The sequence below is a fragment of the Protopterus annectens genome, chromosome 8.part0, assembly GCF_019279795.1.
Source record: "Protopterus annectens isolate FY-2018-M chromosome 8.part0, PAN1.0, whole genome shotgun sequence".
In the NCBI taxonomy this organism is placed as follows: domain Eukaryota; kingdom Metazoa; phylum Chordata; order Ceratodontiformes; family Protopteridae; genus Protopterus; species Protopterus annectens.
Genome location: NC_056741.1, coordinates 637725377 through 637750247, shown reverse-complemented (window position 1 = coordinate 637750247; position 24871 = coordinate 637725377). Strand labels below are relative to the sequence as shown.

The 24871-nt window shown below is 40.7% G+C and overlaps 1 protein-coding gene across 1 annotated transcript in view; it reads left to right on the top strand.

Moving 5' to 3' along the window:
- The window catches only part of CCDC22 (coiled-coil domain containing 22), a 645106-nt gene that overhangs the window by 388722 nt on the left and 231513 nt on the right, over positions 1-24871 (top strand). The window contains exon 14 of the mRNA XM_044080125.1: positions 4157-4252. Within this exon, the coding sequence (XP_043936060.1) occupies positions 4157-4252 (96 nt within the window). The remainder of the gene's footprint in view (positions 1-4156; positions 4253-24871) is intronic.

Genomic DNA, 24871 nt, shown 5'->3' with positions numbered 1-24871 from the left:
AAAGGAGTTGGCTGAACAGAATTCCTCTGTCCATCCCCCTAACAGGTACTCTGTGGTGCTGGACAGGTTTGGGAAGTGAGTGCATGCATTAGGGACTTTCGCTTTACAGTCGCTGAATTATTTGGTGCATTTCATGAGGTTACAGAGGAACTTAATCATGGAACGCACTAATTCTCCTCCAGGGTCCATGTCCGTAGAGGAACAAAAGTCCTTTTCCTCATGACTGGCCACCCTACAATCCATTACTTAAGCGTGCATGAGGTTAATGTCACATGCAGCTGAAGGTTCTTCACTGGCAGCTGGTTCAGGCATAGCCATTAAGAGACATGCCTGGATCCGGTTGTGTGATTTTTTTTTTTTTTTTTTTTTTGTGGAGCCGTTTAAGGCGTCATTCATCAGTGCTCACATTGATGGATCTTCTTTATTTGGACCAACAGTTTTGAGAGACTCTCCCACAGTGAGAAGGATGGAAAGACTCTGCCTGCTGTGGGAATCCGCTTATCTACTCCGCAAAGATCTTTCTCCAGGAAACCATGCAGTAGCAAGAAAGGGTGGTTCAGAAAATCTGAAGGGCCTTTCCAAGAATCATGTGAAAACTTTCCCCCTCGTGGCAGAGGGGGTATGTAGAACCAAGGTTCTCAAAATTCTTTCTCCGACAGGCCTTTTCAGTGCTTCTGAAATGTTACCCAACTGTCCCTCTCTAGAGGCAGTCGGGGGGGGGGGCACTTATACTTGCACCCAAAAGCCTAGATAGCGATTACAAAAGATTCTTTGGTGCAAAGGATCATATCCAGAGGATACTTCATTTCCTTTTCCCAAGTCCCGCCACAAAAGTGAAAAATTCTCCTTGATGTTCTACCCAATCAGCAGGAACAAGCAGCTCTAGAAATTCAAAAGCTGCTAGAAAAAACAGTCATCCAAGATGTCCCCCAGACCAAAGAGGATCTGGAATTTATTCAACGTTCTTTTAGTGGCAAAGAAAATGGGACCTGAGACCCATTTTGGATCTCAGTTATTTGAAACAGTTTGTAAAGATTCCAAGTTCCGGATGGTCACTGTAAAGTCTGTTCTGCCTCTCCTTCAGAAGGATGACTGGATGTGCTTGCTGTCTAGATCTTTAGGACGTGTACCATCATATAAAAATGAACACATGCTCCCGAAGATTTCTACACTTCCTGCTGGGAGACACTCATAATAAGTTCAGAGCCATGCCCTTTGTTCTCACTGCAGCCCCCCAGGGGTGTTCAGATGTATGGTAGTGGTAGCAGCTCATCTAAGACTGCACAGATTGAGTGTTTCCATATTTAGACGACTGGCTCCTATCTGCACTGACCAGGCATCTTCTCAAAAATACCAGAGGTTACCTTCTACTTCTATCTCAGTCTGTGGGGATTATGATAAACCTGGTGAAGTCCCAACCTCAACCAGTTTAAGCCTTGGAGCTTATAGGGGCTCATCTAGACACAAGTCAGTTTCCTAGCTCTTCTGCCTCAAAACAAAATTCTGACTCTGAAATTGCATGTCGATCAAGTTCTGTCTCATCCCTCACCCCCAGCAAGATTAGTAGTCAAAGCCCTTGGGTTGATGGCTGCTGCGATAACTTTTATTACCCACTGCCCTTCTTCATATGAGAATTCTTCAATGCAGTCTAGCAGTGCAGTGGCCTTTTCATGGACAGCCTCTATGAGATCCAATAAAATTATCTTAGGTGTGCAGAAAATCTGTACTGTGGTGGATACATTCCAAAGAAATTCATCAAGGCCACCTGTTTGTCCTTCCTCCTCTGAAAGCCACGTTGACCATGCATGCCACCCATTTAGGGTGGGAGGCATTATTTGGGCTGGACAGTCCAAGGCACATGGTCCAAAGAAGAGACCAGTTTGCATGTAAATGTTCTAAAGATGAGAACAGTGTGTTAGTGGTGCAGACCTTTCAGAGCGCTGTTCCACTAGGAACTACTGCTATTCAGACGGACAGCATGTCAGTAGTCTGGTACACCAACAAACAGGGGGGAACCAGATCTTACCTTCTGTGCTGAGAAGCCATATGAATTTGGCAATGGACGATCTCTCCTCTAACCGCTTTCTAGTAGAGATGCACATACCAAGAAATCCACATATTGGCAGACAAGCTCAGCAGGACCATCGTAACTCCTCACAAGTGGTGTCTCAATCGATCAGTGGCAAAGATCATCTTTCAGAAATGGGATCAACCGTGCTGTGATCTGTCCGCCTCTCTCCTCAACAACAAATGCAGCAGGTTCTTTGCCCTGATTCCCACCCTCCCCAGGGACAGTCACTGAGAGATGCTGTAGTCCATGTTTGGCCCTCCAGTCTCCTTTATGCTTACCCTCCTCTACCCCTGATACCCAAGTTTCTTCAGAAAGCCAGTCAGTTGAAGAGCAAATGAATCCTCATTGCCTCCTTCTTGCCTCGGCAAGTATAGTTTCCCTTCCTATGGTCTCACCTAGTATGTCCTCCATGGACACTGGACCCCAGTCCAGATCTCCTGTCTCACCCATCAGGGATGATTCATTCAGATATTGCAGGCCTCAAGTTGATCGCATGGTTTCTCCAATTCCAATGATGGCTAGACATTATAGGCTTTCTCTTCAGTTCTTCATATCCTTTCTTCATCCTACAAACCTTCAACCACTAAGATTTGCAAGAACAGATGGAAAAGATTTTTTATGTGGGCGCATCAAAGAGACTTGGATCCCTTTACTGCTCCAATCCCAACTGTTTTAGATTTCCTTGCCTCTATTTTTCACACCGGGGGCAAGTTTATCTGCCATTAAAGTACAGTTAGCAGCCATCTCTAACTACCGCATTGTGACAATAAGGCCTCCTTTAGTTTCAGCTAAGCTGTGCAAGGCCTTCCTAAAAGGTACTTTCTTACTTAGACCTCCAGTACGAAATCCCACTCCACCTTGGGCTCTGACTTTGGCATTGGCATTACAACCTTTAGTACATCCTCTGTTTGAGCCCTCAGCTAAAGTTGACCTTAAGTTTTTATCTTGGAAAACTGTCTTTTTGGGGGCAATTACTTCAGGTAGACTAGTTTCAGAACCCCAAACACTCTTCAGGACCACCATATCTAATTTTTTCACAAGGATTGGTTTACCCTGAATACTAATCCTTCCTTTCTACCTAAATTGGCCTTTGAATCAAACATCAGTAAAGTCATTAACCTTCCAGTATTCTTTCCAAAATTTGAGAATAAAGGAGAAACATACTCATCATCTTCTAGATGTACATAGAAAACTTCATTTTTACTTACTTAGAACCAAGAAGTTTAGAAAAAAAAAAAACAGATCAGTTGCTTGTGTCCTTTTCTAACACCAAGAAGGGAAAGCCAGTTTCAAAGATTACTGCAGCTAAATGGTTAACAGATTGTATTTCTCATATTTATTCCTTGAAAAGCCTAACCTTACCAAAACAACTGAAGGCACATTCAACCAGTCAGTGGCAACATCAGCTGCTTTTTGGGCTAGAGCTTCCGTTGATGGTATTTGTGCATCTGCCACTTGGTCTAATGCTCATACCTGTTTCTCATTACACATTGGACATCATCTCCAGGAACAGAGCATCATTCGGTTCTGTGGTGCTTTGGAATATCCTTTCATAAGGGTCACCCAAGGTAATTGCAGCTGGAAATGCTGTCTCATTCATTGAGGAAAAATGAAGATGACAAAGTCCGATATTAAAATTATGTCCTCACCGTAACATTTCATCTGTGTTGCCCATTTTCATTCTTCCTCAACTCTCCTCACACCTTCCCACTATCCATGTCTTTGGGAGTGACCTAAAAGAATTCTTATTAGGAGCCATTGTTCCTGTTTGAGCTCCTGATCTTTCAGCTTTTATTGTTCTGTCTTAGCTATTTTCAGAATTTTTTTTTTTTACTGAGATATTGTATAGTAGCAGCAAACTCAGTGTGAGGTAATTCATTGATCAGGGACATTATGGGTAAGGGAAGATCTTGAGAGTCAGATCGTAGAATCTAAAGTGTGTGGCTGAACCAGGTCAGAGGGTTGGATCTGAACTGATTCATTGAAGAGGAATGAAAATGGACAACACAAATGGAATGTTATGGTGAGTACATAACTTCTATTTATGTTAGTTGTAACATTTACTTGTTTTGTGTGTTTTTCCAGATTCTTTCAGACACAAGGAGCCTTCAGAAAGAAATCAACCATCTGACTGGAAAGCTGGACAGAACCTTTGCTGTGACAGATGAGCTTGTTTTTAAGGTAGAATTATCTATACATGCACTTAATTGAATAGAGATGAAACACAAAATTGTTTTATGTTTTGGCAGTGTATGTCTGAAAGTTACATCTGTATACGTTTGTACATTTTTGTGATTCTCTATGTATGTAGTATCCAGAGTTGTTACTATTACTGAAGTATACAAGTGCGGTATATGGTTTCCATAAAAATGTAGAATTTTGCTTTTTTCTTGAGTGAGTGCAGGCATTGGGATGAAAATGTAAGGATGTTTAAAACTGAAGGAGTGATTTTCATTGTTGCTTGTAATCTGAAGATTGCGAGGGGAAATCCTAGTGGTATGTCTCTCTCCTTTTATCAGTATGTGTCTTAAGTGGAGCACTAAAGTATGACTAACTCTTGTGCTCACTGTAACTGGTGTACCAGAAGAACCTGCATGCCTTGAAGCAGGATAGATGGTAGGGGGGATCTCTAACAAAGAAGTAAATTGTTTGCACTTGAGGTCCAAATTCTCCCTATATAGTCAGCAATGCATGTTGTAAAAATCGGTGAATTATCCTTTAACAAGTACACATCACCACTTTGGAATCTTTGACATTTTGAACTTGGTGAGATGTAAGAGATTATTATTTTATTTAATTTTTTATTGTTTTGTACATTGGGAAGCTGAGAATTCTGTTGATTCTGTGCTGCTTTTTCTTTGATTTTCAGTGGATCAGAAGAGAGCAAAGCATCCATTTATATTTAGACAGTGCTTTATATTTGCCAAAGTTACTGAACATGAAGCATGTTTAGGGTTTCCTTTGCCTTTCATAGTTGTTGACAGAGCTTCTGTCTTGACTGTTATGCACAGATTCAAGTTAGATAATATTGCAGCTATTTTACTTCCACCAGAGAAAATCCACATTTAAGTTGGAGGACTGTCCTTTATGGTTCCTTTTTTGATTAGTATTTTACCAATTGCATTTTTGCATTTTTTTTCTTTAAGTAAAAACACACTTTTGGGGACATTTGTTTTCATTGCAGTGCATGCCCTGTCTTAATTTGCTTGGTAAGCTTGCTTATTATTCAAGGCAGCCAGTTCTTTCCTGCCTTTTGCACAGCTTGGATCTTAACTCATTCACTCTAGAGCAGCTCAGAAAATGCTGCCTGCTTACTTCCACCATAGGAACAACAGTGCTGCCTGAGCTCATTTTCAGATAATCCATTTGTAGTACCATATAGAAAACAAATGTTCATAACTCTTTAACTGTAATAGCTAGACTAAAAATGTAAATGCGAAGGTTGTTCAGCAGACACTGACGGTTCCAACAGTGTAAATATTGATAGTGCATATCTAAGTCATTATTAAATATTTGCCAAGGAATGCTGATATTGTTCATATGTTTTTCCTTTTTGGTAAAACAAATCACAATATCTTGGTGAATGTACCATGTAGGCCCATGCAATTTGTAATTGATTTGTTTGTATGAGTGTCAGCTTTAAATTGATACCTAAGTTATTACTGTGTGATGCTCCGTTACAGAGATATTCTCAGAAATATGATTAATACTATATTTTTCATAAGTGATAAAGCCCAATATCTTATCACCTGTAACAGGACAGCGACTACATATCGGTGTACAAGTTGTGTGGCTCAATGTCAGCTTCAAAGTGATGCATCATTTGTGTCATCACCATGCTCCCTTGCAAAGATATGGGCATAATAATGAGAAATATTGCAAATGTATAATTTTCATAATCCTACAAGACTAAAACTGTGCTATCAGTACATGTGTACAGCATACATATGCAGTTCTTTAACCATGTTGTTAAAGGAGTAATTCTGTCTTCAAAATGAGGTATTACTTGTGACATTGACATGCTCCCTTGCAAAGTTATTTACCAAAATATGAAATAAATTGTAATTTCCATAACCTAAGTCCTAAACAAACTGTGATATCTGTACATGTGCACAGCTTATAGACACAGTTCTTTTATCATGTTGTAAGGACTAACACTGTCTTCAAAATGAGGTACCACTTGGTACAATGACATGCTCACTAGCAAAGTTATTTACCAAAATATGAAAAAAGTAATAATTTCCATAACCTTAGTCCTAAACAAATTGTGGTGTATGTACATGTGTAAGCATACAGACACAGTTCTTTTTCCATCCAGTAACCACTAATACTGTCTTCAAAATGAGGTACTACTTGGCATGTTAATATGTTCCTTGACAAAGTTAGTTACCAAAATATGAAAAATAATATCATAAGTCTTATACTGCATACAGACAGTTTTTAACATGAGGTTTTACTCAGCATGTTGACAATTTCCTTAGCAAACTTTTACAACTAAATTTGAAAAATATCAGTGGCACTCAAAACATATGGACTGTTCCACACCTGTGCTTGCAATGTGATAGTGATAATGACTTTTAGTAATGTGAGTAACAGTGACAGCTGACAATGGGTTTACCTGACAAGTGATAATGACTCAGTGTTAGACTGTAACTGCACAAATAATGTGATAATGACCTGCATGTCTTTATTGCAAGATTCTGTATGCTCATACAAAGGTGATAATTGCTCCACATAACCTTTTGAGCAAACATTCTTTACATTCATGGGGCAAGTATTCTGTAAGACTGAGTCATTACTATCCATCAGGAAAAGCCAAGAGTAGTGCAGTAAAAGTTGTATAACATTTCTATATCACTTAGTCCTTCCTGTCATCTAAATTTTACAGATGACTGACAACAGCAAATAAATTTATTTCAGGATGGTTATTCTCTTCAAACAGTTCTTCAGCATCCATGCATGTTTTGTATCAAGTGAATGGCGAACAGATACAGTCATTCCCCTACATTAGGGAGGATCATTCACAGACAGTTACAGACGAGTAAGTCTGATCAGCCTCATATGTAAGCCAAGGAAAGATTTATCATGGAACTTAACAATAAGGACATAGGAATCCGCCAAACACTGGATTTATCTCACTTTAGATTAATCGAAAGCAGGCCATGCGTACTCAACGTGGTGGATTTGTATGGAAATTTCACTAAGTCAATGGATGAAGGTAAAACAGTACACACTGCATGCCTCAAACTGGCCAAGGCTTATCTGCCATTCAGACATAGTAGAAAATCTAAGTAAACCAGGAACTAACCCCTACATCTGCTGGATTGCCATCTTGCTCACAAATAGGATGGAGATCAAAATTTGGGACGTTATCTCCTCAAAGAGACCAGTTACCATTGCTGTCCCTTAGGGTTCAGTGCTGGGATCTCTCCTGTTTGTCATCCACTTCTCTGAAGTAAAAAAAAAAAATCTAAAGGGTTCTGGCTGATATGTTTGCAGAAGACTGCAAGCTAAGAGCATTATTAAATCCTCAAATGATTTAGCCATCCTACAGTAAGGTTTGTCCCAAACAAGTAACTGGTGCTAGAACCATGGTCTGAAATTAAATGTCAGAAAATGTACCTTTGGGAGCTTGTCTACCCTGAGGAACTACCACATTGACAATACCCTCCCGAAAGCTGACCCAGTTTTTCAGAATTTGGGAGCACACTAAGTAATAAAGTACTTGTGTTTGGAGTGGCATCATTTGCACTTACATGGATGCTGGAAATAAAACAAAGACAAAATAAGTAAATAAACAAAATAAGGTTAATGACACCTATCATATAGGAAAAATCATTTGAGACTGCAGTGCCAGAGATATTTGCATTATCAACTGTAGCCAATTCTTCAGGATATATCAACAGAAGATACAGTACTTTACATCCTCAACCACTATCTAACCCTCACCCATACCTGGGTGGCATACCTAGCACAAGTACCATTAACCACGGAACACTATGCAAATTATAATGATGGCTATGCGGATATGAGCTATACATTTGTGAATTATGTGTGGAGAAATATCTGTTGGACAGTATGAATTGTCCATGCATTACTCAGGCTGCACTGCATTCACCAAACATTATCTTTACAACTTTACACTATCACATCGTGAATGCCATGGCCCACGGGTGTGGACTAGATGCCAGAGAGTGAATTAATGTGCCTACATAAATAAATAAGCATCAAAGACTGACTTATCTCTTTTATGTATTGTTTCAGAATTTCATTGTCTTCATTTATTCACTAAATATAAAATAAAAAATGACAAATATTTAGTAGGAAAGTCAATAAAAGAAACAGCAATAAAACAAAACATATTTAGAATGAAATGGGAGATGTGAGATGTCAGGAGTCAAACATACTTTCAAAAAGAAATGGAAGGTTGGGCTACTTGTAAAGGTAACCTCAGAGTTACACATACCCATACCTGAAAAAAAAAAAGTTTGTTCTTCAAGAGAAAAGTTAAACAGGCAAATGTTGGTGTACATGAGATCTCAAAACAGGTTCAATGAACATCTAGCAGTACTTCGTCTATGAACATAGAAGATGAAACCGGCAGTAGAAGCAGGAGCTATTGCACATTGACAGGACCCAGACAATGTTAGACCCAGAAGTTTAAAAGTAAGCTCTAAAACACCAGGCTTGTACCAGCTGGTGCCCAGTCTGAGTCCTGAAGCCCCTGTCTAATATGACTGTATGGGGAAGCTCCATCAGGGAGTATGGCTGCAGAATTCTGTACCTGCTGCAGCTGTGTGATGTCACCTTCTGTAAACACATGGCAGTGGTCCTTAACATTACATCAACATGGAAGACACAACAGTGTGAACCACCATCCCATGGTCAACAGAAGAAATAAAATGTTTGATGCATGCAATAATTTGTTCACGTAGAAATAGTGTCTGCACTACACCTCATATGTAGTCTTTAATTATCAGCTTATTTTCAAGACTCATGCCTAAATCCTGGAAAAAAAATATGAATTCCAGCCAACTCCCACACAACAGAGTGAAGGACTGGAAGGACCTTGCCATGCACTGCCATCACCTCCATCTTTGTTATGCCAAGATTATGTCAAATAAAGGATACCTAGTCTACAATGGAGTCTTGATAGTTTTGTAGTATTATGTTGTATAGGCATCTGAGTATTTTAAGTTTAGCAATGATAGTTAATACATCTTCCTCTTGTGATCCCTTGTAATGGCATCATGCAAGTAAAAAACAAGAGTGGTACAAAAATAGGACCCTTATAAACTCTGCAGATAAGTGAATGGCTAATAAGGAAGAAACTCCAGAAACGACTTACTGAATGTGATCAGAAATATAACTGACTGACTATCCAAGTACTATGGATAATAAACTACAATGAGTTTAAAGCTACTTAAGTTTCCTGAATGACCGTCAGTAACACCATGGGAGACCATGAAATATAAAGCTGGAAAATGGACACTAATCTCTCTTGATAAGAAGGCCAGTAACCATCATTTTCAGAGTAATCTCAATGCTGTGACTGATTTGATATAAACCCAGATTGACAAGGATCAAGTAGGTCACAGGACATTAATTAGAAGTACATTATTATGCAAGCTCCTTTTAGTTATGGTACTGATGAATGCACTATGAACTCTCCCTGATTTTATTTGGCTGCAGTTTTATCTAGGTCTCCAGACTCCCTGTAAAAAAAAAAATCTCCTCCTCTAAGAAAGGAAAAATAAAGCAAAAATCTTTGTAAAACTGCTTGCAATTAATATAAAAAGCAGTTTGCTACAGTTCAGACAATAAAAACAATAGGCACGTTAGTGCATTAGTGCTTTAGCCGTGACCGCAAATGCAGTATCAGTATTCATTTATGAAGCTGATACTGCACTGCCGCAGCATTGCACAGTTACAGCTGGTATAGCAGTAAGCAGACCTAAAAAAGACACAAGGTGGTGAACTACATGTAAATGCATGTTAATTCACATTATATTTTCTGTTAACATCAAGTTCTATAAAGTGGGAGCCTGACTACCCTGATTATGTCTGTATCTGTAATCTTAGAGATAGCAGGTTAAGAGCTAAACAGCTGATGTCCGAGACAAGTCAGCATCTGTCAAGCTCCACTGACTCATTATACACACCTTAGGAGAGGCTGGCTGATGAAGTGATTCCTAGATTCTTAAAGAAAAGGCAGTGAGCGGCATAGTATTTTGCAGTGGCATTCATTCACTTCTGGTATCAGTGCAAGAAATGTCACAAGAGAAACCGGGACAAACAGTTGCGAGGTCACGGATACTAGCGGAGGTACATTTTCTGAAACAAGCTTCAGTTTAATATTTTCTTTTTCAAGACTGTAACCTGAGCCTCATTATAGCTGAACAGTTTGCAACAATTTCTTTAGGTGCAACAAGCGAGATTTACTGTTTCGCTAGCATATGGGAATGCTTACATTTCTCAGCTGTTCCCGATTTAGTGTCATATTTTCATCATGCCCTTAATAAACTTTTGATTTCTTGCTAAGTAATTGAGGATTACAGTCCATAAATAATGGTATACTGTATATTACAGTTCTGTTCTTCATGTCAGAAAATGCAGGATGATGAAAAAGAAAAAAAAAAACACGGAGGAGCCAGAACAACAGAAAGGCAGGCGGCTAACATTCATAACTACTGCATTGTAAGCCAGTTTTCTCGGCAAAGCCAAATATGAACACCATGCAATTCCACGCTTAAAATTAAGCTGATAAGGTAACTGACAAAGTTCAGTTACTTTTTCAACTTAATTTTCAGCAATGGAGGTACAATATGACTGTAAAATTACTTGCGCTGCTAGAAGGCAGTCTGGTGTAAATACTTGCAATTCCTACTATCTCACAGTTTGCTTGGATGTAAGCACAAAGGCACCATGAGACAGTAGCCAGGGGTTAATGAGTTAATCCATGTTACTTTTGGAATGATGTCCTGACTGAAATCACTGTTGCAGTATTCATCACAGGTAGGACTACCGCGGTGGTGCAGCGGTTAGCATTGTCGCCTCACAGCAAGAGGCTCTCCGGTTCGATCTTCGGCTGGTGTGTCTTCTGTGCGTAGTCTGCATGTCCTCCCTGCGGTCATGTGGGTTTCCTCCCACACCCCCAAAGACATGCTGCAAGTGGATTGGACATGCTAAAATTGGCCCTAGGCGTGAGTTCATGCATGTGTGTGCCTTCCGTGGAAGGTTGGGCACCAGGTTGACAACTCAACACCGTAAAACTCCACTGTCAATCATGAGCGGACAAGGTGATCCGCTGTGGGGACCCCTAACCGGGAAAAGCCGAAAAAGAGAGCGAGAGAGTATTCATCACAGGTGGGTTTTCGTCACCAATGTCTCTTTCCCAAGGGTGAATGTCTGACATATGACCTTTGCTCATGTGAGTCTGGGTATAAGGACGGATGTACATGCGAGATCATCAGACTGTCTTGTTGCCAGCCTGAAGGCAGGTCATATGTATTTTCGGACTAATCTACAGTTGGTCATTGGTACTTTTGCTTTGCTAATTGTTGCCATATAAGTGCCCCATTGGGTAATCTTCCTTATACTATTTCTTAGAGTTGTGTTTTAAAATTGTTAGCTCTCAGCTAGGAGAGATAAGTGCGAGTGCAATAGGTAGATTCCTTACAGTAAGTGCCTTTTTTGCCTAGGTCCAGAATATGACTAGAAATCCTGTTCCATTTGTCAGCCATTCATACCAAAGACTCGCAGATCGAAACTATTCTCGCTTAATACCTTTCCTGAAAGTCAGCATTTACAATGCCTAGCTCAGTCTAAGATGGCAGAATTTCAGACTACTGATGTCATCCTTCCCCTAAGAAGAAATTTGAGAGACACTGAGATTATTCCAAGCCCAACATCTCTGAGTCAGACGTACCCACTGAGGTGGTCGAACTCACATTATGTCTGATTACTTCTCAGGCGCTTGCTGATGCAACCCCGTTAGATGCAGTTATGGCTCCTGTGGCCTTGCAGATTGCCGTACCTCTGACAAACCACATCTTCTCTTGGAGGGCCCAAATGGAATCCCTCAGATCCTGGTATGGGATGAGGCTGACTATGCTTACTGAAATGAGACCCGAACCGGCAAGGCTCGTGCAGGTTGATTTCCCCATAAAAAGAAGAGGAGGAAAAAAAAAACACCTGATGCTCCCTACACCTTCTAGAGGAAAAGAATAGATGGAATTCTTCCAGTGCTTATTTAAAGCTATTATGGCCCTGAATGTACTAATCCTTTTGTGACCCAGCTATCTCAAGCCACATCACAGAAGCATGGAAGCATGGATTGGATTCTTACTCCTTTGAAGAGGATCCTGAACCAGATTCCCGATCATTCTCTAGATTCCTCTTTGCAACTCCAGTCTTTCTGAGCAAGTCTCCTCAGATGAAGGGGGTCCCCTTTCTGCTGACTCTCCTTTGGAAAAATTGTTAAGGGTATGATGAGACACTCAGTGGCAGTCAAGGCAAATGTCTGAGGTACAAAAGAGATACTGCAGCCTTCTGGAGATGGGTACTTCAGCTCCTTCACCAGTTCCTCCAGTACTTGAAGCTTATCTAGATGCCTTTCATTCTGCTCCTAAAAAAAACTGATAGATTTTACAAGTTCCTGATGAACTTAAAAACCTGTATAAAAATCCCATGGCTGACCCTGCAGCTGTCTTTCCCCCTCTCTCTCTCTGTCCTTGGATAAACCATGCAAGCTGTTTCCCACTGCTAATGTCCTCCCCTCAGTCAAGGACAAAAGGGCCATGGATAGCTGGGGTAAAAATATTTATACCTCTTCGACTTTAGCATTCAGTGCTATTAATTATCGAACACAAATGACTAAATATCTGCTTGCTGTGCTACAATCTCCGCATAAGGTCATGAACAGTAAATGCAGTCTCTTCTGTCCCAAGCTATACAAATCGGCAGACACTGCATCACATTAAATTATGGTGCAGTGGACTGTATGCCACTGGCTCAGTGATCAGAAGATGTGCATGGCTTCAGAGTCAACCCATCCCTGAAGCTTCAAATTGAAACTTTTGGATTCACCCTAGGACAATGACCTTTTGTTTGAGCCACAGGCTGTCAGTCTTTTTAAAACTCTGCAAGAGCAAGGCAAGACCATGAAAGACTGCTGACACATTCTTCTCCCTACACTTTATAGGAATGACCCACCCAAATCCAATTCCTTCATTAAGAGGGATCCTAGGTCCTTTCACAAACATAGAAAAAGCATTAAGGAAAATATTTTTTTGATAAACTATAGAGAGATTCCCCTTCAAGAAGGCCTCCCTTTGGGATCAAAACTCTGTAACTGTCCTCCTCTCTGCCCTCCCCATCCCTCCACCCCCCTACCAAAAAGAATTTCCCTTTTACTTCAGTGCTGAGATGTGGTAACTATAGACAAATGCGTTCTGACCATCGACAAAGTCCCTTCTTTAAAAAGGATTCCTAGTCCTCCACTTAACCAGCTTCCCACAGGGCACAGTAGAAGTACCTTCATAGGAAAAGGTTTTTATTCCAGGGAAAGAAGGGCAATGGAGGCATATCCTGGACTTCTTCCCGCTAAACACCTTCCTCAAAGTGACTGCCTTTAAAATACTTTATCTACATACCCTCCTGCCTTTATTCTGCCACAGGCATTTCTAGTGTTCCTAGACCTTGAGGATGGCTACCTTCACATCACCATCTATCCATCTTGCAGGAAATACCTCAGGCTGTTCTCTGGTTCTCATTTTTGGTTTACCGTTTTGCCCTTTGGTCTTTCTACCGCCGTAAAAGAAAAGTGTCTACCACCTGTGGTAACCTTCTGCTACACTCATGATATTCAAATTTTGTCCCTACCTGGACGACCTGTTGATTCAGGTCCTTTCCACAGACCTTCTCTTTGAGCACCCGCATTTCACATTATGGCTTTTAAACCAATCTGGGATTCATTATCAACTTCACAAAGTCTCATCTCACTCCCACTGAGCACTTAGTCTTCCTGGGCTGTGGGCTAAACACAAGCATAATGCAGGCCTCTCTTCCTCAGGAAAAAGTCTATAGCCCGATGAGTTTTTTTTCCCTACAAAACCTTCTGCTCAATGACTTACTGCACTGATGCACTGCAAGCAAAGTCCTCAAGACTCTGGGGTTCTTGGCTGCATCCTTCCTAATTATCCCACTGGCTAGGCTGCATATGAGAAAAAATCAGTGGTACCTAAAATAAGTGTGGGCCCAACACTCGCATCCCTTGTGCACCTTGATCCCTCTGTTGCCCTGCATCAAGGAGGAATTTCTCTGGTGGGAGAAATGGGTGTCTCCCAATCCAGGCCTTCCATTCAGCCTGACCCATTACAACCAAATTCTCTACACTGATGCCTCAGACAGGTCTTAGGGGGTCCTGGACAGGTTCCCACAAAATACAGGAGAAATGGCCACTCATTATTCAGAACTTGCTAGCACAGGGCTGTTTCTTGAAGCAAATCCTCAAGCTGAAGGAAATGCAGGCTCTTCTGCAGACTATGCACACTTCATGTCACCTCTGGAAACCAGGCACTGTCCTGGTGTACATGAACAACACCACAGTGATGTGGTACATAAGCAAACAAGAAGGCACAAGGTCTTACCCCTTGTGCAGGTTTGCACAGAAGTTTTGACAAACGATCACTTAACTGAACATGATCCTCACAGCGGTTTACGTTCTCTCAATAGAGAAAGTATTGGTGAACCTTTCAAGCAGGACCTTGTGGAACCCACGAATGGACCCTGAACAGACAAGACTTCAAATCAGTCATACTCCACTGGGGCACTCTGCAGACAGACCTGTTTGCATCTCCAGAGCATCACCACTGTCCTGTGTATTGCACCAGGACCCCATCTCATCCGGCCTGGAAAACAGGTGCCTTCTCCTTCCAGTGGACAGGGAGGTTCCTATACATCTACCTTCCACTGCCACTTAAAGTTAAAAGGTGAGCAACGTTTGCACTTCCTAAGGAAACTGAGGAAGGCAAAACTATCGAAGACCATCCTCCAAACTTTTTACTGGGATACCATCAAAACTATCCTTACCAATAACATCACTGTCTAGCATGGGGGCTGTAACACCTCCAACCGTAAGGCTCTTAGGTGAGTTGTAAGGGTAGCAGAGAAAATCATTGGTTCCTCTCTCACACCTCTGGAAGACCTACATGAGTCATGCTGCATCAGTAGAGCCAGGAAGATATCCAATGATCCTTTGCATCTTGCAAATGGTATGTTCTCCTGCCTCTCCTCAGGTAAGAGATGCAGAAGTATGCGCTTTAGGACTTCTAGACTTAACAACAGTTTCTTTCCTGTCTACATCAGACTACTGAACTCTTGTGAAAAACAAGCTAGGAAACTGTCAATGCATTCTTCCCCTCCTACCACATAGTTATGCTATTTGTTTGACTGTACAGATCCATACATATCGGGACTTTGTTGCACTATAGTTATTAAGCTTTTTCATGTGCACTAACTAACTGATGTGTATATTTAACGTTGGTTCACACCTTACCGTAGGACTCTATGAAGTACAGTATAAATCACACTGTGCAGTATTCATGGTGACCATTCCATATGCTGCTTAGTTCTTATGTTATAGTAATGTCCTGCACATGTTGTTACTCAATGTATTTATATGTAAAGTGTGTCTGGTCATTATGTTGTTATTTTATTCTATTTTAATGTTATTTTATTATTATTGTTATTATTATTATTATTATTATTATTATTATTATTATTATTACTATTATTATTTTTATTATTATTATTATTCTCTGTATGTTTTTGCACTGGGAACGAAGCATTGCCATTTCATTCAGCTACACTGTGGTGTAGTTCTGAATGACAATAAAGTTTTCTTTGACTTTGACTTGACTTATTCCAAGGGTCCTCCTAAAAATCCAATATGATACTCCAAAACTGCTGCTCCTGGACCATTTCTAGCCAAGACAACACTGATTTCTCATCCTGTTGCACCTATCAAAGGAAAATCAATGGAAAATTCCAAACCTAATCACCCAACAGAAGGGTCTGCTTCTAAATCCCAACCTAGCCTCTTTCAATCTCACTCTGTAGATGACTGGGTTCTGATCCATAAAAGATACATTTTCAGACAAGGTGGTGCAGGTTTTACAGGAGGCCAAGAAAACCAGTACCAGAAACTCGCACACAGCCAAATGGAAAAGATTATCCATTTGGTGCCACAAACACAGACTAGAACCAATCTTATCCAAGGTCCCACCATACTTTTGTATCTCTGTGAGCTTCTGCATTCTGGGCTGGTTTACCCATCTATGAAAGCGCATCTGTCAGCCACCAGTGCCTGTTTACTTCTAGACCTTCTTCTCATTTCCAGGACAGAGGTAAAGCTCTCCTTGAAAGGGGTCCCACACCTTAAGCTTTGGAAACAGATTATCCCACCTTGAGATCTTAATTTTGTTCTAGAAAAAAAACTCATGCTACCCCTTTTGACCTAGCTGCATTGGTTATCTTAAAATTCTGCACATGGAAAACTGTCCTCCAACTGGGTCTAACCTCAGCTGTCAGGGTGTCTGAGCTTCAGGCAGTCATGGCTGCTCCTCCCTTCCTTACTTTCCACAAGGATAGGGTAATGCTTAGGACCAATCCTTTTTTCTTCCCTCAAGTTGTAAATGAGCTGTCCCTCAATCAAGCCATTTACCTACCTGCACTCTTTTCCAATCCTCGGAATGTGGGGTACGCTCCTTAGACATTCACAGGTAGTTGAGGTTTTGTTTAGACCAAACTAAGAAAATTAGAAAAACTGATCAAGTATTTGATTCTTTCATGGATGCCAGGCTGGATCAACCAGTCTCAAAGCAAATCATTGCATCCTAGATATTTAAGGCTGTCTCTTTCTGGTACTTACAATATGGCAAATTCCTGCCCTCTTGACTTAAAGCACATTCCACTCTGGTGGTTGCCTCTTCTGGTGCCTTCCACAAAGGGACTGATGCCAGGTTCAGCTTGGAAGCAGACACTTGGTTCTCTGTGCGCACCTTCAACAAACACTACAAGAGTGATGCCTTCTCCAGATCTAGACTGGCCTTTGCCAGATCAGTGCTGTCTGGTCTCCTAGACAGTTCCTCCTCTTCACTCTCACCAGCCACCCCAACTTCTTTTTCCCTCTTCAGTTCTGGAACTCACCCATCTATGATGAATACTTTAACAATGATTTCAGTTACTACAGTACAATTGTGTAAGAACTTACCATAACAGTAGATGTCCTACTGATCATTATTCAACAAAAAAACAGTAAACATAAACAACAAAGAAGTTTGGAGAAGGAATGAGACAGCAGCCGTTACTTAACATATGATAAGCGCTTTCATTCCTTTAATTTATCATAAAATTTCATCAGATCAAGTTAAAAAATCAAAAATTATGCAAGCATGCATTTGGGTGCTCTGATTTTAATAAATTTGTAATTTTGTATTTTGGAAAAGGTGGATCCCCATAACCAACGAAACGATAATGTGAGAGGGGAAATTGGTCAGCATTTTTGGAATACAGAGAAATATATTGGCAAATGCTACCCAGTTTCCAGGAATTAGTGACAAAACTTCTGTTTCCAGTTTGTTGAGGGCAGACAAACTGTGCCTAGAGTTACACTTGACAGCATTTAGTGATGAAAAAGGTTCCCCCTTTTATTTATTTGTTGTTTTCAACTATTTGTAACTTATTTTACTAATGCCTATGTTATAAGATTATGAAATTATTATCTTTATGCATATTTTTTTTATAATAAATTCATGCAACTCTCTGCATTGTCTTTTGAGACCATCTGGATGTTTTCCAACTGCTTTATATTTTACTAAAGGTTATATTACTTTAAGTGCTTCATTTTTAAATAATCGTCTTGTTGGTGATGTTGTGTAACTGTTGCATTTTACTGTGTGTGCATTTATTGGTAGTTCGATTTTTTTTTTAACTTGATCTGATGAAGTTCCATGATAAATTAAAGGAACAAAAGTGCTTATCGTATGTTGAGTAATGGCTGCTTTCTCATTCCTTCTCCAAACTTCACTTATCACTGTTGCAGCATTCCTTCCCTCCCTTCTTCCTGTTTAAGCTAGACCTCTCCCAGCTGACCAGTTCCCTCTCAGTTGTCTTCAGGCTGCTGAATTGGAGATGGTCTGAGGATCTCACATGTACATCCTTCCTTGTACCCCGATGCATATGAGCTGAGGTCATATGTTGGATGTACGCCATCTGGAAGGTAAAGCTTTGGGTTTTGGATGTCATTGATGAAAACGCATCTGTGATGAATACCATAACAGCGATCAGCAGGACAGCTACTGTTATGATAAGTTGTTACACAACTGTACTTTCATCCTAACCCTTTAGGTGGCAAGTTTACCCTTGACTGATGAGAGCTCAAGCCTGAACTGGTAGTTGGCCTCAGTTGAAGTTGTTCTGAACAGGGGAGACACACGATTGAAATTTATCCCTGGGTGCATCCTAGGGTTTTTACTGTTCTCTGTCTCTGGATGATAAGATAGAGTCCTTGACATCAAGATTCTATGAGCCTGAGGAGAATCCAGAGACAAAGAAGAACTAGGACCTCTACTGGCTATGAGTGTCTGCTCACACAAGAGTGAGTGAGTGAGTCAGTGAGTGAGTGATGGGTATTAACTGGTGTCAAGATATCATGAACTGTTGCCAAATCGCACACTAGCCAGAGGCAGAGCTATGTGAGAAGATTCCTCCATCAAGGCTGGTGCATGCTTCATGATCAGTTCCCTAATAGTGCAATGTCTTTCAGTTGTCTCACATTGTCACTTTGAGGCACAAATCCCAACATGTGATGATCATGGAGGCCTTCCTCATTTAGCCTTGTTGGCCCATATGGACCTGAGGTGCGGACATGGGAGGAGAATTTTCAGTCATTAGTTCAAGGTCTGTGTGTACTCAGTATTGAGGGTTCTCATGTTAAGATTTTCCATGATGTATATTTGTTCAAGTGTCCTTGTTGATTCTTTAAACTGTAGCAGAAAGAAGCTTTCTGCAGTTAAACATCACAAACAGAGCTTTGAAGTGCTTCAGGCCTAAGTGCAATTGCAGTTTATTTATTTTATTTTATATTTGATTACTGGGTTGGTCTCACTGGGCAGTCACGTGCCCTTTTCAGCAGAGACCCGGGGAGAAAAGCTCCACATAAATGACAATCATAAAAAAAAAAAAAAAAAAATACAAAAGCTCCACATACATGAAAAACATACAAAAGTAAAGAGATGAATACAAATTAATAGAGCAAACAATAATATATCGTGGCATAGTATGATGAGAAATTACATAAGTGTACAATATGTAGAGTGTACAGTAGTAATGCAGGAAATATAATGTATTTGAGTAAGAAAGTGCAGTAATATATACAGTTGTATACATACATTTAAAAATACAGTTCGTTATGGTAGTTTTTTTTTCCTATGTGTTTGACCTTTGAGTAGTGCCAGAGGAAGATTTATCTGAATGGTGGTAGTAGGGCTAGACATGGTCAGCACACAGGTACATTGCCAGATGAGATTGAGGTGGGCTTTTAACTGGGTTTTAAAGATGGGACTGCTGCTTTGCAATCTGATATCTGGTGGAAGAGAATTCCATATTTTAACAACTGTGTAGGTGTAGAGGGATTCACCAGCACTGTGTCTACACTTAGCTACTTCAAGGAGGGCTTTGTTTGTGGATCTTAGTTGGCGAGCAGAATTGTGAAAGTTGAGTAAGCCTGAGAGATCAGGGATCTTGTTTGGATGGTACAGCAAGTAATGAGCCATGGTGAGTTGGTTATAGTTTAGTAAGTTTGGGAGTTCTAGCCAACCTAGTTGTTTTAGTGAGTGACAGTGGTGGGATCGGAAATTAGAGTTTGTTGCAAATGTAGCTATTTTATTATAGTACATGGACAATTTGTGTAGGTTGATACAGGGGATGCATAGAGCAATGTAGAGAGAAGGTGAGTTCTAGATATAGTAATTTTGGTGGTTTTGGTTAGATAGTTTTTGCAGTTTGGAGTGTGGGGGCTGAGCAGATCAGTGTAGTATCATCTGCATATTTGACTATTTTATCTTGCTGTGTGGTGGTGTGGAGGGTGTTTGTAAAGATATTAAATAGTAGGGGTCCCAGAGTGGATCCATGTGGTACACACCTACTGTTACTGGGAGAAGGGGGGAGAGGGAATTATGCCACTTGACTGCTTGTTGGCAGTTGGATAGGTAGTCTTGAAACCAGAGCAAGGAGGGGTTGTTTAGGTTGAGTTCGGCTAAGATAGTAATTAGTTTGCTGTGGATACTGTATTGAATGCTTTGGACAGATCAAGGAAGGTGGCAGACACTAGGTTTCTTTGGTTCCTATATTGTTTGACAGTGTTAGTGAAGGATATGAGTGCTGTGGTGGTGCTATGGAATGGGCGAAAGCCGTGTTGGTGAGGAAATTATTTGTAAGTAAATGTATCATCAGCCGAGAATGGATAAATTTTTCAAGGATTTTTGATAGTGGGGATAAGATTGCTATGAGGTTGTAGTCTGTAAGTTTGGTTCGTCAAATACTGAATGCTGGTACTGCCAATCGAGCCCACTGATGCCTTGTGCAAGGGTATCTGCTTCCTTTTTCCCACACGAGCTATGCCTTTGCCTGTACTTTGCTTTGTACATTCTTCAGCTGGTGACTGTATAGGTTTGCTGGCATTTGTAGCTTTGTGGGTATTTTTTTATTTATCCAGATGTGAAGTAAAGGATGATATGTGAACTAGAGTTTGCTCTGTGCTTAGTTTTAGTATGGCAGATATTTGGATTTGATAAATACTTTATTTAAAACTAACTTTACTAATATATTACTTAGCTGTATAATTTTCTGTCACACTACCTGTTTTTCTGATCTATTGTTTAATTTGCAGAAGTCAGGCATGGTTTATTTTGCTTCCTATTTTATGTCTGAATGCTGACATACATTCAGTTTGTTTTTTTTTTTTTTTTTTGTATAACTCAATCTTTTTATTACCTCTTTCTCATACATTTAATGAAGTATAAAAGATCATGTACATTCTGGCAGATTTGTAATCTAGCACACTATGGTTTGTAGTGGAGGTTTATTTATTATGTTGTATGTTCCCATACCAGTTATTACTGCTAACTTCTCTTCATTCACTTTTTTTTGCACCCCCCCAACCTACAGCTGGCCCATCAGCTGCTTCAGTCCCCGTTCTAATTAATCAGGTCTACTGGACGTACTTTAGTCTCCCCTTAGCTCAACTAACTGGGGCCAGTGAGCAAATGTAGGATGCTAGTGCAGCTTCATACTGCTGCTTGGTAGTGCACCTAAGCACATCTTACCCCATGGCAGTCTTGTGAGCTCAACATTTACTACCCAGGGGAGATGCATGCGTGATCTCTTAACCATACTGTATACTGCTTTGCAGTATGGAGTTCACCTGGCTCTTAATGCTGCTACTGCAGAATGCCAAAGCAGCCCCCCTTTCCCCAGGATAGGTGAACCAACATCAGCTATTCACATCCACCCCCCACCCCAGAGCGCTTCCTTCAGTGCACATGCTGCTTTTTCACTCCAAATCATCTGGGGTGCAATAAGGGCTTTATACCTATCTCAGCACCTATCTCTTCATTAGCTTTGAAATGTACATTTTTAGTAAGGAGCTTCTATGTTTTTCAGAAAGCTGCTACTACAGTGTAACAGGTTGCCTCTGGTAGGAAGAGTAAGGATAGAATCCAACATTTCCAGCCTTTAACTCAGCAGTTCAGCATTCCTGATGTCATTTCCTCCTGTGGCATAATTATTGACCTCTGTTATTTGTTGATGGTGTTTGTGATTGAACCAGGTTAATTGTAATATTTAAATGTATTATTTGGATTGCTTCCTGCAGCATGGAAGGAAGCTGTCCATATGCTGTTACTGAAAGATGTTTGCCGTTAGACCACTGTTGCAGCAGCATAAAGCTATCTGGGACATATTTTGTGAAGGATAGTGGACATCTGTCCAGTATACTAAAGATTTTGAGTACTTTCCTGTCCTAGCACATGTCTTAAGCACAAGAACATGCTGGTATAAATAGGATGTATGTGATCCAAATTTCAAAACTTTCATACTGTTGACGCACTTGGTCAGATTGCCTTGTGTCTAATAGTTATTTTATTTTGTTTATTTTACATTTGTTAACTGGAGGTGTCTGAATGAGCCGAAAAGGCCCTTTTTCAGCAGAGGCCCGGGGAGAAAAGCTCCATGTAGAAAACAATTTTGGGCAGATAAGTGTCTTTTGGGAAGGTTCCTTGCTTTATTTTGGAAAAAAATATATTAGTGTTATGTCAAAAAGGAGAACTGTGCATGTGGCAGGCAGATACAGTACCAGGATTTCTTCCTACATAGCTTGTGTTTTCTGCCTTGCAGAAAGTCATAATGTCCAGTCCTGTGACATTTGCTTATTGTTCACTCCTAAAATAATTCTTGTAAGATTTTATAACCTTATACTGTTTTCTACAGAACCAACATTTGAAGATCTTGCCTCAAGTGTCCAGTTCTTCTTTTTCTGATACCCCTTCCCACCAGTTGAAAAAGAAGAGAAACATTTCAGAAGAGGTTATTGAAGAGACGTAGTTGTCCATCTCTCTAACAGTCTGGGAAGGATATTTCTGCTGTGGTAGTTTCAGAGCTCTCAAACTGCAAGTCTTACTTGCCTGTGCCCTCTGATGGGACATCTTGGGAAGCCATTAAGGCTCGGGATATTTGCACGTTCAGAGAGACCACACTTAAGGCACTGACCAAATAGGGGAAACCTATTTTCATCCTAACTGAAGGAGAGGATGGTGTGCATCAGTTTTTGCTAAGTGAAGATGTAGTGGAATTGCTCATGGAGGTCCGGCTCTCTGATATGTTCCAGACTTTCAAACTTGAAACTCACAAAAAACTAAGCATACCCCCTTAACTCCTTCCAGGTTGAAGGGTTCCCAGGAAGTCTGGTATAGCTTTGCCAAGGGTTTATTTAGGGCTGCTCAGCTTCCTGTGAAGAGGAGATTATCTCTGATATGGAAGAAGCTCATGATTATGTCTTGCAACTCTCTTTGCCTGTCTGATTCTGATTCAAAGGATAAAATATTCCTCCGATTCACAGAGGATCTTAATTCCTTTCTTTAGGAAGCATGTCAAAGGCTGGCAACTCGACACTGTAAAAACTCCACTGCCAATCATGAGTGGACAGGTGATCCGCTGTGGCGCCCCCTAACTGGGAAAAGCCGAAGGAAGAAGACGGAAGCATGTCAAATCAAGTCAACAAAAGCACTTTGGCAAGAAGTACAAAAAGAAGTGGCAATGGGACTCCAAGAAGAAAGGAAATGGACCCCAAGGGTCTTCCAGACATAAGAAAGAATGACTACCTGTTGACCTCTTTCACCTCATCCCCACTCCACCCCAGCCATACTACAAAACTAGCAGGCAATCTTTCTCATTTCCTGGCTATCTGGAAGTAAATAACCGATCCTTAGGTACTGAGAATAATTCAGGGGGAGAGTTACAAGTTACGATGGGCTTCCCTTCCTCTACAATCAGGAATCACTCTACCACTAAAAAATCAGACTCATTTGTTCTGTCAAATTCTATCAGACCTGTTTTCACAAGGGGGTAATGGAACCTGCCCCCCCCCCTTTCCAGTAACAAAAGGGCTTTTATTCATGGTTTTTTTTTTTGTTTCCAAGAAGAAAGGCTCTTTGAGACTGGTCTTGGGTCATTCAGTTGTGAATACTTTCCTCAATATGCCAAATTTTGAAATGTTAACTCCGCAATCCCCTTTTTTGTCAGCTTCTGCATGGCTCTTACTTGGTCACACTGGACCTCAAGAATGCATATCACCACATCCCAGTTCACAAAGACCTCTGGTATTATTTAAGATTCCTTGTGTCAAGGTAGCACTTTCAGTTTTTGTCTTTATTTGCAGCTCCAAGGGTATCTAAAAAAACTCCTGGTTCTAGTCGCCTTCTGCAAACTTCAGGGACTGCACATTTATCCCTACATGGATGATTGCTTCATCTAAACAGATTCTGCCCAAGACATCCAGGTAATCCAAATTTTCTCAGCAAGTCTTTTCCAAAGTCTGGATTGCGTTTTAAACTTCTAGAAGTCTTCCCTGATTCCATTTCACAGACTAACCTCTCTAGGATGACTTCTGGACATCTCAGTTGTGGTAACTTTTCTCCATATAGAGAAAATCTCATTCTGCCATCTCCAGGCATCTGTAGATCTGTCTCACCAGTCCATCTCCACAGCAAGGAATTTCCTCAGAATTTCAGATTGCTTGGCATCAGGTATCCTCATGGCTTCTCTTGCCAGAATTCACATGAGGACAGTTTGGTTGTTCCTCAAGTCTCTGTCGTTCCAGCACCAATGTACCTTATCCATTCTTGTTCCAGTCCTAAATTTCATCAAAAGGGAGCTTCTTTGGTGAGCCAACCAATTTCAACTATATCCAGGTCTTCCTCTTCCCCCACCCCATTCCTAAGTTAGTCTGTGACTACAAATGCTTTGGACTTTGCCTTGGGGACAGTTTCCAAAGGGATAGAACATCAAGGTATTTGGAATCCTCATTTCAGGAAAAACATACAAACCTCAAATGAGGGACCTGGTAAAGCAATAAAATCAGTGAACCGGCTGTGGACTGTGGGACCACTTATAGCAATAACAAACAGCATCATAGTGATGTGGCACATAAATGGGGTGGAAAGACCAGGTTTTAGCTCCTGT